A 13,652-nucleotide genomic window follows, 5' to 3' on the forward strand; every position below is an offset into this window, starting at 1 on the left:
ACAAAAAAACACCAAACAGAAAACAACAAACCACACTGATTTTAGAGCAGGAATTTCCTAAGCCACAAAATCACACGCCTTCAACTACTGCCTCCTAAAACCAGAGAAGGGGTGAACTGATCAAACACAAGCAGCTAACATTTTCTGACCAAATATATAAACACACAAAATGATATAATGTTTTCACAACCTACAGCTTTTTCTGCATTTTTTAACACAAATATCACAAGTATTTAAAATATAGGAAAATGTAATCTCACAAATTTCTTTAAAATTCCTTTATATTTTCTCCCCAGTAAGAAGCTGTACTTGTTCACTAATGATCAGGCTTTATCATTGTTATTATTATTCAAAATGTTAGTAAAATTACTGCAAAAACAATGTGACCAATTTCCATTCAATATTGGCTTACTGAAGATTTAAATAAAAATGGTTTTTAAAAATGGCTTTGTATAAGCAGAAGTAACCTAGTTTATCCTTCTTCTCATCTCATCCTAAGTCTCTAAACCCAGATCTGTTTCTCACGTTCACAGCCAAAGCTAAAGCTAAGGACAGGAATCAGCAAAATGGACAGCAAGGAACCAGGTGTCACTGTCAAGCCTTCGTCTTATGTCCAGTTAGCCTCTCTGCTTCCTTCATGGTCACAATGAATTACAAGAAAAATACCAGATAGGTCAGATGACTTCATGTGGAGGAAAGAAAAAAAACCCAACAAACTGACTACAGTTTCATTCAGTTAATTCATTGTGTATCTTGACTTTATTATCTTACATATTTGAAAGCCATCCTGGCAAAGACTGGTGACTATTTAAAGGAAAGCTTTATTTAATAAATGTTACAAGTTCTTTCTGCCTATAACATGCCTCTTCAAGAAGTTCTGCAAGACATAATAATAGTTTCTGTTGAGTAAAAATTTCTGTAACAGAATTCAGAAGAAAACAGATTATAAATATGTTTTAATTCTCAGTACACTTAAGCTAAAACCTGTAGTAAATAAGAAGAAAAGATGTGGAAACAGAAACAACAGAATTTGATAAACCTAAACCAGCTTTTAAATGTAATCCCGTACTTTTGGGGGAGTAAAAAAAAAAAGATAATTTTATCTTCATTATTCTCTAAATTCACTTCACATTATCCTGCACAAACACGATCTACACAAGACAAGTTTAAGGAGTACAGCATTTCTCTATCCCAAAGAGAAACCTTTATCTACAGAAGCTATCAATCACTCTCCAACTTTCATATTAACAAATTTAACTTTGAAATCAAACGTATGGTGGGAGGTGGTGAAAGGGGAAGGCAAAGGCCTTATAAATCACGCTACAATGTATGTGAGACAAGCATGTCAACCTTTCCGAAACAAGTTCGTCTGGCAAAGAAACCAAGAAATTTAAGAAGAAATTTATGTTCTGACACATGCAAATTCTGCTAATCTAAAACACCAAAGCAATTTCAAGATACTCAAGATACCATCCAACTAGATGAAGCTGTGTAGTTATGGCCAACAAACTAAAATCCAATCTGGTAAACATACACATCAGTGAAAAACATCAAAAACCTGCATTAATGTGGAAGTGTGCAATCATCTTTGAAGAAACAGACTCTACATATTATGTCTGGTATAAATTGTACTGAACTGCAGATAAACTCTAAAAAATTTAGATGGTAAGAAATTTCACAGATCAGATCATCTAGATTATATTCAATCATAAGAAGTTTTTTTCTCCTAAAAAAAATATGTTGGTAAAGCACACAAAATTTAAAACTGTACCAGTGCAGCAGGTACCTGCAAATCCTGAATTCTATTGCCAAGAGAAGAGATCCATCATAGTTCCACCTGACGCCACAACAGCGCTCAAACCAACATATTCTCAATGACCGAAAATCCTACAATGCAATATGAAACACATTCAAAGGTTCATAATCCTCACATGCCATGAGCCAAGATCAACCAACTGGGGCGGGGGGGGAGGAAGTTATCACAGGAATGCTATTTACAAAGTTAATTAACAATTTTTAATCCCCTTCAATTTGAAGCCCACTAATCTACAACATTTAAACTAGAAACATTCACATTACTGTTTTTTCTATTGGTGGACCTCTGATCAACTAGTTCAACTTTCTTCACGAAACAAACTTTAGAAAACTGTCTTTAAGTCCCCCAGTTTCAAAAATTCTGCCCCCGTAAAAATCATCACAATAAGTCACTCCAATTGTTACTATTAAGAAATGTGCCAAATTTCTGTTTTCTGAATATTTAGGTTAAGCTAACTTGATCTTGTACCTTTGTTTGCTACTTTCAAGAACTTATAAGTATGCCCTTTCTTTTCCTTATAATTATTAATCAAATAAACCCTTAATGTTTTCTTTACAACTCTACCAAGAGCTCTTCAAGTCTCTCGTTCTAATGCTTCAATTGCAGTAATTTTCTTGCCTCTTCTCTGAAAATCTGCAGATTTGCCTACTTTCCGAACTGTGAGAATCAAAACAGAGACCGTACTCCAGTAGCTGTCACATTAGCACGAGGAGGTAATCTCTCTAGTCCTACTTGATATTCCTCTGATCACATATCCTTTCTGTCTAACACAGCACTCAATATTTATGCTATTAATTGTGTATGAGTTTCATGTCCTTTTTAAGAGCCATTGCTCTGCACAGTATCTACTTTCTGTGAAGTCTTGCACTCCTTCGTGTAATCTCCTTCCTGTAACTTTTTACCCAGAACTTTTACATGTTCCTGTAGACTAATTAGCATTTTCATTTTTGTATAACTTAGCTAGCTCTGTACTAGTGAACAGTTTTTATTACTCGCCATTGTTTCAAATTACTGATAATGTATGAATGATCCTATGATTTCTTCCTTGTAGATAAAAAAAATGTTATTACTTAAGTCCAAGAGCAAACCTCTTCACATTAAGAAAAAACCAAACCCAAACCAGCTCATTTGATGATTACAAGTTTTATATCTTTGGGATCTATCAGTTACCAGGTTTTGACCTATAGAAAATACAATGTAAATGTTTTCTTGCTTAAAGATCTCAAAATGTTTTACTCAGTGGCTAAGAACCAACTGTTTCACATCTACCCAAAATAGCATTTCAGAGAATTTAATTGACATGTATCAGAAAATTAATGACAAAATCTTAGACACAAAAAAGGCTTCCTGGAGATTCCTGCTGCCCCTCAGACACTGTGAATTTAGCTCTGGAAACTAATTGTTTGTATTTCTGACTGCCTTGCCCTATTCATGAAGCCCTTGAATACTGCATTACATCTCTTTTTTTGAGTGCTGACAAAAGCAGGATATTAACATTTTTATCATACCTCAGCTGTAGAAACAAAGTTATGTTTTAAAATTGGGGCAGAAAAAATTACAACACTAAATTTTGATATGCTGTTCCTTTGCAACTCTCATTACAGTAGTCACAGTAAGGAACAAAATGACTGTCCCAAAACACTAGAAGGCCTAATCAACAACAGTCTTTACGCCTCTTGTTTTCCATTCATTTCAAACACAATATAACATTGCTGCATGCGTGGAAACAGAAGTCAAGGCCACAAAAGCTTACCAGGCATCTCTTAACCCATCTGATAAAAAGAGTGAATAATGTGGTCTCTTGTCAGTCACCTGCTCAAAAACTCCCTTTCCAGTAACACGGAGGACAGACTTTTCAACTAGTCATTATTCTTCAATATGGCTCCAGGAATCGCTTCTAGTCAGTAGGCAAGTACAGTTTGTGCCTTAAAACATAGATCTCGCTTCACAAGCTTGAAAGCAGAGAGAAAAATTAAACACTGCCCAAGAGTAAAAGGAGGGATGCAAAAGTGTATGTAAGAAAATTACAGGCTATTTCACTGTTTGGGTTTTTTTTGCTGTTGAAGGGCTGAGAAAAATTTTCTGCAGCAGGAAAACAGGTGAATATCAGATTCAAGAGATGTCTCTGAATAATTTAGAAAGTGATTAAAATTTACAGTATCAGCAATTTATTTTGGAAGCTTACGCTTCAGAAATTGATGCAATTTTGTTCCCTATATATTCATTACCATAGAATTTCCACTTATTACAGATGAATGAATTTCAAAATACTGTTTCACAAAGCAACACTTCCAACAAAAATTTTAATAAATAAAAATTTTAGCCTATGGTATAATTCTAAGATTACTCCCTGTGTATACAACCACAGGCAGAAAGCTCTGGTTTCAGAAAAGGGATAAAATATTCAGCAAAAATTTAGTAAGCCATAATTGCTCTGGTTAGTATTTTTTTTTTTTTAACAGGCAAAAGTACTGAAGGGATACAGGTTCACGTCAAAATCTAGACATGAATTCCCTGTATGATTAGGCTAGTGCTTTCAAATGGAAAACCACACTACTTCAGTAAAAAAGCAGACCTGCAAAAAATGTGTAAAACAAGCAAAAGACGCCCAGAAATAAACAGCATTCTTTTACTACTAGCAAAATATTATTGGGATAAAGGAACTAGTGAACTGGCATGCTTTTTCTAGGGCAGTTTTATTGTTAAAAGCTAGAAAGTCTGTTAAAGGTTTTCAAGAAAGGAAACAAATCTAATACTGAAGTAACAGCAGGGAACACCTGCAGTCAAGTACAACAAAGTTTGGTAATCCCTTCATAATTCAAGGGAGAACATGAAGAGGATAACAATCTTACTCAATACAAAGAAATGCTTCTCCCTCTTCAAATGCTACATTTGAGTCCAGAAAGAATTCATTTTTACACTACAACAAACTACTGACAAAGTATAAGCCTAGAAACATCAGTGTTGAGAACTGCCTTTCGTTGCCAGTACAATTTTTTCCTTACTAAAGAACTACATAAGGAACAATTTCTCTGTACAGTGAAAGGTCTTTCCCTGGAATTGCGTATGAAATTGTATAAAAGCCTGACTTCATGAACAAATGTAGTTAACACTGCAAGTTGGGTGCCATTAAATTACTATTTTGCACAGCAATGATATCACAGCATCACCTCCTCTCTCAGCCAAAACAGAGGCAGAGCTTTCTCTTCCAAGTTCTGCATAGCTTTAATGATAATTGGCTTACCCAAAACTTTATACAGAATAGGTAGAAGCAGCAGGGAAAACAAATGTAAACTGTCAATGAACAATATTTCTCTTCTTAGAAAGCAGCTGTGTCCCAAACACTGGTTAAGGAACTAACTTTAATTGGGGGCCATTAGAGAATACAGAATAATCCCAGTAAAAAAAAGCTACATAATTTACAAGTATCTGTACTGTGGCCTAGCAGCAGGCAGCTCATCAGAAACTAAGGGTTTTTACTGCTGCTTTTCACCTTCAGAAAAGCATCCCAAAAGTACAAAAGGCAAAAAGCAAACCAGAAGTACAAGCCCAAAAGTTTAATAGGCTGTATATTCCATTCCTGCAAAGTCAGAGGCTAGAAGCATATATTAAGAAAGCATGATGATAAGTAAAAATCATTCCCTTACAATTAGCTTACGTACCAAAGATAAGCAAATTTAACTAATCTTGTATATAGCCAGTATTTTCCCTTTTCCAGAATAAAATAAGCTTAATACAAAAGCTTACCAGGTCTAGCTATTAGACTGATTTGAATACATTACACTTCGAATCTAAAAATTATGAGTTCTTAAAACACTTAAGAATACATTTCCTTAAACAGATCAAGTGTTTAGATCAAGATCAGAGGACCTATTTACAGAGCTGTACTTTATATACTAGCAAACAGAAGAAAGTAAGACTAGTAAGTGAAATTGGAAGTTCCCAGCGTCAAAGTCCTCGTAGCAACCGATTTGGGGAAGTGGTTGCAACAACAGACTACAAACGAACAACACTGCTTACTGCCATTTGCTGCAGCTTCCACTTTGAATAAAGTCTCACATTAATACATATTTACTCTCACAACCTACTTGAACTTCATGAAAAGAAACACAGAAAACTCCACCCACCTAAATGCACAGACTTAGCATTTAATGCCATCATATTAGTATCACAATTCTTTCCAAATATTAATAGGTTTTCACATCTATCTTCCGTCCTGTGCTTTTTAAAAGCAAGCTTTGCAGCTACTTTTCAAAAGCAACTTTGAACATTAACATTCTAAATCTCAAAAAGTACATACAGAAGTTATATCTTTACTGTGATTCTATGATCACATACTTTCCAATTTCTTTTGTATTAGAGATCCTCACAGCAGAGTAACAAAAAAAATAAAATAAAATAATGGTTACACAACTGATCCAGCAAAAATTCACTTCAGAAACATCGACAAATATACTGAGTAAATGTAAAGCTACTTTCTACCCAAACTTTCCAAAATTTAAAGCAAACTTGAAATTAACCACCCCTCAACTGAAGGTACTAGTAAGACTTGAAAGAAAGCTTTTATAAAAATTAGAAAACCACAGAAATCTACTTTTCCCATCTTTTTTCAATTTTTCTAATCCAGAGAAAAACTTCTAAGAGATGAATGGTCCTGAAAGCAATTGTATTTCTCTTAAAAAAACAAACCACCAAAGCCCACCTCCTTTAGAGCCATCCAAACAGCCAACATTCAAGGTACAGGGGAGTGAATCATCTCTTTTACACCTGGATGTTGGGGGGTGTGGGGTGCGTGCATGTATGTTCAAAGCATGCTTTATGGAGAACCTACTCTTATTTGTGATCACTGATTTTTCTCATCCCAGCTTTGACCACACAGTTACAGAGAGGAAATGGGTTTTCATAATAATGAATAATTACTTTAACAGCAGTTAATACTAACTAAATAGATAGAACCTATTCCAGCTTCTTCTTCAACCCTTCAGTATGCTTCATTACTCTCAGACTTCCCTCTTTCCACCTACCCTGCAATTTCCTCTTTCCAAAGCACACTGCCCAGGCAGCTTCCGCTCTCTTGTACCTGCCCTAATGCCCCGTTTATTTCTGACTGCTCATCAATGATCACGCTAATTTAATCAGCAGTTAGCCTCTTGTCCTCCTCTGCTGCGAGGGTTGCTAAGACAGGAAAGAAAAGCTAGCGCTCTGCTTCCGGCTATTCGCTGTCCTCTTGCTATGAGGACTCTGAACTCTTTCAGGAACCACTGGAAACAAAGCAAGCCCACAGAAGCTCCCACCACTACTTCGATAAAATTAGGAAGTCATGATTTAAAATATCCCATTCAGTCTCTAATAGCAGTAGGATTTTGAATTTTAGAACTGTATTACAGTCAGTCAATAACAACGGTCATTGACGGTATTCTTAATTGGCAATTAAAAAAAAAATATGCAAAAGAAACATATTCACAAAAGTTCAGTTATATTTTGGAATTTAAATATGACAAGTTATAATCAAATTTCCTGAAAATACCCTACATAGCACAAAATCCAGAAAAAGATTTCGTGCTGTGTACATTAATGCACTCCATTTGTTATTTTAAACAATTCAGTAAGATGCATGAAGCAAACATAAATTTTCAAAGTCTCTTTAACATAAACGCAGCGAAACACTCAGTATCTTCTTCATAGTAAGAAACAACTGAGAACATGTGGCTTAACTGAACTTTTTTTGCACGAAGTTCTACTATGTATCTTAGTTGGTCATTCTGCTCCATATATTTAAGTAGAAAGAAAAATCCTTTTCCCTTTTCTACCAAGGGTTGCATCTTGTAATTTTTACTCCTAAATAATATATATCTCCCTTACAGCATTTCCAAAGCTACCCTACTTATCTGACCTCTTTGTTTTCCTTCCTGTACACCAATATCTCCTCATTTATGCATTTAAAGAGACGTACAAGGATCATCTATGCTCTCAGTCAGTCCATCCTCAAGCATAAGAGCCCTCAAATCTTTGTACTTCCCTTTTCTCTTTAGTGGAAACACTTTTCCACATCTACAAGACCCTTCGTAGTTCTTTTCCCTGTAAACAATGCTGGCTTTAAGTCCCTATTTGTTACTGTTAAGGAACTTCACACTTGAGTTGGTCTCGTAAAACCCTCTAATCTCTTCAAACTCCACACTTGCCTACAGCAGCTGACCTAGAAATAAGAGATGCACTGAGGGGGGTAGCTGTTCATTATGTTTTAAACACTTGCATACAGAGACAACGTCCCCATGCACAAGGACCTGAAAGCAAGAACAAAGTTACTGCAGTTTTTTGATATGCTGGATGTACAAGTACTCTTTGGAAACCGGGGACGTGACAAAAACTTGCAAGTACTCTGCCACGTTTAGTCCAAGGTAAACTTGGAAGTCTCTCTCCAGAGAAACGATCGTCTCTGTATGTAGTCTCTTTCCACAGAAACCATGCAGTAAGCAACTCTGAAAAATGCTTTGTTTGCACTGTATCAGTATGGAGGGCTTACCCGTAACACATGTTTTAAAACCTTAATTGAAAGCAATTTAATTTCTTACCATGGACTACAGTTCTACGAACACAAAAGATTCTGCCATGAGTATTACAAAAATAAGCTGTAAAACAAATACCTTTATAGAGGTACTAAAAGGTACAGGGGGACGTTCTACCATTTTTTGAGTTATTAATTTTCAATCAATTTAATTACAGCTCTTATATTTTGTATGTGTACACTTAAATCCTTAAATGACATTTAGCCAGTCGTCTTTACCACAAAAAAGTGAATCAATCATGACTAAACAAGTCCCAAGTATCAGCATGTCACACCAGTGAATCTTCCTGTTTCACTTCAGAGCAAAAATCACTAAGAGATATAAAGGAGTGACTTTTTAAACATTGACTTGAAAGGGAGAGATTAGGTTAACTCGGCTTTATGTTCAGTAGTAATACTCCAGATTTTTGTTCTGTTTTGTTTTCTAATGGATGAGAGAAAAAGTTGTTTCTTTGGGACTTTAATGTAGTTTGTGGAAATAAAAACTGGAGATTTTTCAATAAGTTTTGTTTTGCTAATTTCAACTAGATCACAGGAAGGCAATAAGACCTTTGTAGTAGTTCCAAATCAAGCACCACCGTTTTTAAAATAATGAAATGCACAGCTATTACAAAAAAAACCAAAAACACAACAAAAAAAAAACCACCACCAAACTTTTTTTTTCCCCCCTCAGAGTTTAAAAAGAAAACAAGCCAGAAAACTACAATAGTATCAAAGCCAATTAACACTCTTCAGTCATATGAGGACTGAAATTAGGAAAAAATTTAGTAATTTTCTTAAAATTTTTTTTCTTTTTTTCATTGTATGTCTGTAATTGCAAAACCAAAGGAGTACTACATTAATAACAGTACCTCAGTGTAATTCAATAGACAGAGAACATGGTAAATTATTAATTATGTCTTTTGCATATTAGCAATATGCAAATGCCCATAATACCTATTTCACCATATTCTAACACCTACCTTCATTTCATACTGACAGAAAGATTCAGTAAATCAAAGATAAAGTCGATATCCTCCTGCTCACATCTGCTCACCTTTGGTTTACTACATATAATACAGAGGATTTAGCGCAACTTTGGTTGTCTTGAATACATTTTGAAAAGCTGAAACTGGGGCCAAACTAACCTTACCAACAACACAAAAAAAAATCACTTCTAATTTCTATAAAACCATACAAACGTTCATCTTTTAAAATTAGTAATTTTCCTCAGACTGTTCATGACCACTTCCGACAGTCTAGTAATATATGATGTGCAAAGGACCACTTTCAGATTAGAATAAAGGAAATTTTCCACTGTGTTAACAGCCTGGGAAAGAAGAAAAGGAGAAGGTACAGTGGGATAGTGTTCCTGCACTTACAAAGCTACAAATAATTCATTTTTCTTCATTGTTACTGTATACATCCATGCTTCAGGCCATTCCCCAACTATTAAATCCAGCTGGACTCAGTGAGATCTTCGGACTGTCTTTCCTATCTTAAAAACAATCCCAACACACAAATAAGCAAATACGCTCCCCATATAGAGCCTCACCCTCCAGATGTTCTCATATATGCATAACTCGACTAAATGTAGCTCCACTGAAGCCGAAAGAATTACCAATTGTAACAAAACTAACCAGAATTGCAAGAGTATGTAGCATGAGTATCTTTGGACAGGTGAACAAGAAATAAGAGAGGGCACCTCTGTGTCCTGAAAAGTAGCACAGAATAGCAGCCTACGGGCCTCGCACATGTATTTCATTACAAGATTACAAAGTATGATCAGATATAATGAAAATCAGTGTACTAACAAAAGATGTCTGGTTTTTATAATCCTTCTCCACACTAATACCACATTATCGGTGATCTACAGAGCCTCTGTATTAATCCAAAGAAGGAAAACCAAATAGGAGTTGTAAAACCACTCGGGTACCATAAACACATTTGTAATGTGGAACTAGTATCTACTAAAAGGTACTTACAGGTATTTTTTTTTGTTTTACTTTAACTACTATACCAAATAACAATAGTGCAGCAATAAATATATCTGTACATCACAAGTTGATAACTTTATATGGAACAAGGAAGCACTGTTTTAAAGCTCTAAGTTCTCTACTTGAATACTTCACTTTATAACTTGATACAGAGGCCGAATGCAGTACTTACAAAATAGAAAACACGCTTCTAAATTCAGTCAGTAACAGGGATTTTCTGAACTGCAACTGCTACCATTTTTTTATTAAAAGGAAAATCCTACTCTGTCCTTTTTCTAGGAAGCAGGGATAGAAAATACCATCATTTAAAAACAAACAAACAAAAAAAAAGGATATTACTACTGTCTAGAATATCCTGTAAATACAGAGGAGGCTGACTTGACTGTGAACATTATTCTCTAAGCTCCTGCCAAGAAAGGCTCTAGTAAGTGCTACCGTTGATTATTATTTTCTGATTGTTATGAGTCGTACACAGCAGCTAAATATGAAGCAGCTTTTTTTTGATTTCTTACGAGATTCAGTCTATGAAGCACGTAACTACACAGTACACCACCATAATACACAAAGTTATTTCAAAAGTCTCTAAAACAGCTAATATTTATTGTTAGTGAAAAATCCAGAACACTATTTCACGTTACCAAATGTTGCAGTATGTCTAAAGTCAGTCATACTTCTAAGTCAGTCAGTTAAAAAAAAAAAAGTTTATATAATCTTTGTGGTTATAAGAAAAACTACCGTACCTGTAAAAATAAAAAAATTGATAGGTGTTACAATGCTTAAATGATTGCTTCCAATGAAACTTGAACTTTGGTTTCACTGCAGTCTTCCAAACATGGTACAATGCACATTCAGTGTAACAATCTCATCACCTGAGTGATAATGGCTAAATTTTCATGAGAAATTATTTATTACTTAAATAAAGGTTAATGAAAGATAACTCACCACCATCCCTCTCTCTAACTCTGTGTGTATGCACACTTTTTGCTTTACTGTGCCCTGTGTTGTCACCGTATTTGTTTTCAGGGCTATCAGAGCGCCGCAACATTTTATTTGGTGGTGAAGGATCTGTGGTGTCTCGCATCTTGTCATGACGGTGATCACCGCCACCGGGGTGACTCTTGGATGAGTACTTAAGAGCCTGTAACAAATCACAAGAGAATAGGCATTTACATTAGATGTGAAGTTACAGAACTGATGTTACAACGTTATTTCGAAGTTTTAGATCTCTTTCCAAAACACTTTTTAAAGTTAATTAATTTTCATTTCCCATTTAAACAATCAGCATTAGTCCTTCTGATTTTAATTACCTACGTTAAAGCAACAAGTTCTGTAATTAGAACTCAAATCATTTTCTCCCACTATTACATCCAACATAACACCTAATTTCTCTGTCTTTTCACTGATGGACTACATACTTTCAGCAGTAAATAGGCCACAGTACTCCCCCACTTTTGGGAGAAGTACAAGTCTCCACTTGGTATTAAGAATATAAACAGAAAGTTACAATGGATCAGTATAAACTTTGAGTACATCCTCCATACTGTATTCAAGGCTGCTCAGTTTCACCACTACCTTGAACTTCTGTAAGGTTTTTTCAGTCCTAGCAACCCTGTAGCAGATGTAATAAAAACCCCTAGAATTCTGAGAAGCCAAAACATGTAATGTGATGATTAATTTTGAAGTATTTACCAAAAATTACATGTTCTGCCTCACTTTGACTTGCTTGATTTTGCAGTGTGAGCTTCTAAGTGGCCAGTGTTTACATTTACATGAACTGTCACTGACAACTGCCTTGGACTGTCAGATTACACTTCACAGTGATACAAATACTCAGAAATGTAATAAAACAGTTCAATTCCGTGCCCTAAGGAGAGCAATATCTCAATATACGGCATTCCCCAGATTCGCACTCTGAGAACTGGTTTTTTTTTCAGTAGATACAGCAGAGGAATACAGTATCTACCTTACAGAAATTGAGATTATTGTCAGCAACTTAGGGATCTCATGTTTTCTGAAGATGCCTAGCAGCTGGCAACTGCAGAAATTAAGCCTTACTGGCAACCCCAGTTATTCAGGGTCTAAAACCATGCCCTGCTCAGGTTACAGTCCATAGCAGCAGTTTTGGGGAGAAGAAAGGACTTGGGGAGGGGGGTGGGGGGAAGAACAAGATGCCTTTTGTTTTTAAAAGGAAAACACTCACCTCCCCCTGGATCTCCACTCCACTGCAAGTGACCCCGGCTCTCTCTCCCGCCCCTCGCACCGTATCCTCCTCGACTCCTAGGCCCAAGCCCTACACGGGTCGCACTAGGCCTCTCCTCCTCGCCCCGGCCCCGCAGGCCTCAGAACAGCGCCGGAACCCCGCTCCCTCCGCCCGAGGCCGCCACCGCCCCCCGCTCCGCTCCCTCGGGCCCGACACGGCGCCGAGGGACGGGACCGGGCCGTCTGTTGCACCGCGGCCTGCGGCGGCGGCCGAAGCCTCCGCTGGAGTAGCTCCCCCCCCCTCCCCTCCCCTGCTCCTCCTCCTGGGCCTAGCGGCCGGCGCTTGAGGTACCTGGTAGGGCTGCGAGTCCCCCCTGCGGTCGTGACAGCTGAAGAGAAAGCGAGAGAAAGAGAGAGACGTTAGCGAACAACCGTTACCGGCCGCCGGGGAAGGGGGCCCAAACATGGCGGAGGGGAGGGGGGAGACCCCGCGGGGCCAGGGGCCAGAGGAGGAGGAGGAAGGGATTTACCCATCACTGAGTCTCTGCTGTTTCCTCGCATACATTACCATCAATGCCCGGCCTGTGTGTGTGAGTGTGAGGGGACCAGGAGGGGACGGCCGCGGCCGGGCCACAGGCGCCGAGGGGGGAGGAGGGGGAGGCAGCGCTCCGCCTCGCCGCCGACCGGGGGTAGGGAGGGGGGAAGGGAGGGAGGGGGCGGCTCGGGCGGCTCGGCTGGGAGCGGCGCTCACGGGCCCATCTCCTCCGCGCACAGCGAGAGGGGAGACGCCACCAACTCGGCCCCGCGCACGCTGAGACACTCCGGGAGCGCCGACTCCGCCGCCGCCGCCGCCGCTACCGCCGCGGCCGCCTCCTCCCCCCGCTGCGCCCGCCGCCACCGCCGCCGCTCCTCCAACTACATCCGGGAAACTCGGGCGACGCCGCGCTCGGTTAACGTCGGCTGTTTTCGGCTCTTTCCGACACGCTCCGTCCCCTCTGTCCCCTTTGCTCTCGGGCGACTCTGCCTTCGGGAAACATCGGCTGCCTCCGCCGAGCCCAACGCCCTTCAGTCGCTCTCTTCGGCAAACATCGGCTCC

At 38.3% G+C, this 13,652-nt stretch overlaps 1 protein-coding gene across 2 annotated transcripts in view; it reads right to left on the reverse strand.

Annotated features, from left to right (window-relative positions):
• WAC (WW domain containing adaptor with coiled-coil) overlaps window positions 1-13,611 on the reverse strand; it is a 62,365-nt gene extending 48,754 nt beyond the window's left edge. Inside the window, exons 1-3 of one of the 2 annotated variants that reach the window (XM_063324568.1) lie at window positions 13,087-13,611; window positions 12,909-12,945; window positions 11,300-11,495 (exon numbers count right to left, since the gene is read on the reverse strand). In XM_063324568.1, coding sequence (XP_063180638.1) covers window positions 11,300-11,495; window positions 12,909-12,945; window positions 13,087-13,127 — 274 coding nt within the window. In that variant the 5' untranslated portion in view covers window positions 13,128-13,611. Of the gene's footprint in view, window positions 1-11,299; window positions 11,496-12,557; window positions 12,707-12,908; window positions 12,946-13,086 lie in introns of those variants that run through there. The other variant, XM_063324569.1, reaches the window with a different exon arrangement.
• Between the last annotated feature and the right edge of the window lie 41 nt (window positions 13,612-13,652).

This window comes from Chroicocephalus ridibundus, chromosome 2 (genome assembly GCF_963924245.1).
Source record: "Chroicocephalus ridibundus chromosome 2, bChrRid1.1, whole genome shotgun sequence".
In the NCBI taxonomy this organism is placed as follows: domain Eukaryota; kingdom Metazoa; phylum Chordata; class Aves; order Charadriiformes; family Laridae; genus Chroicocephalus; species Chroicocephalus ridibundus.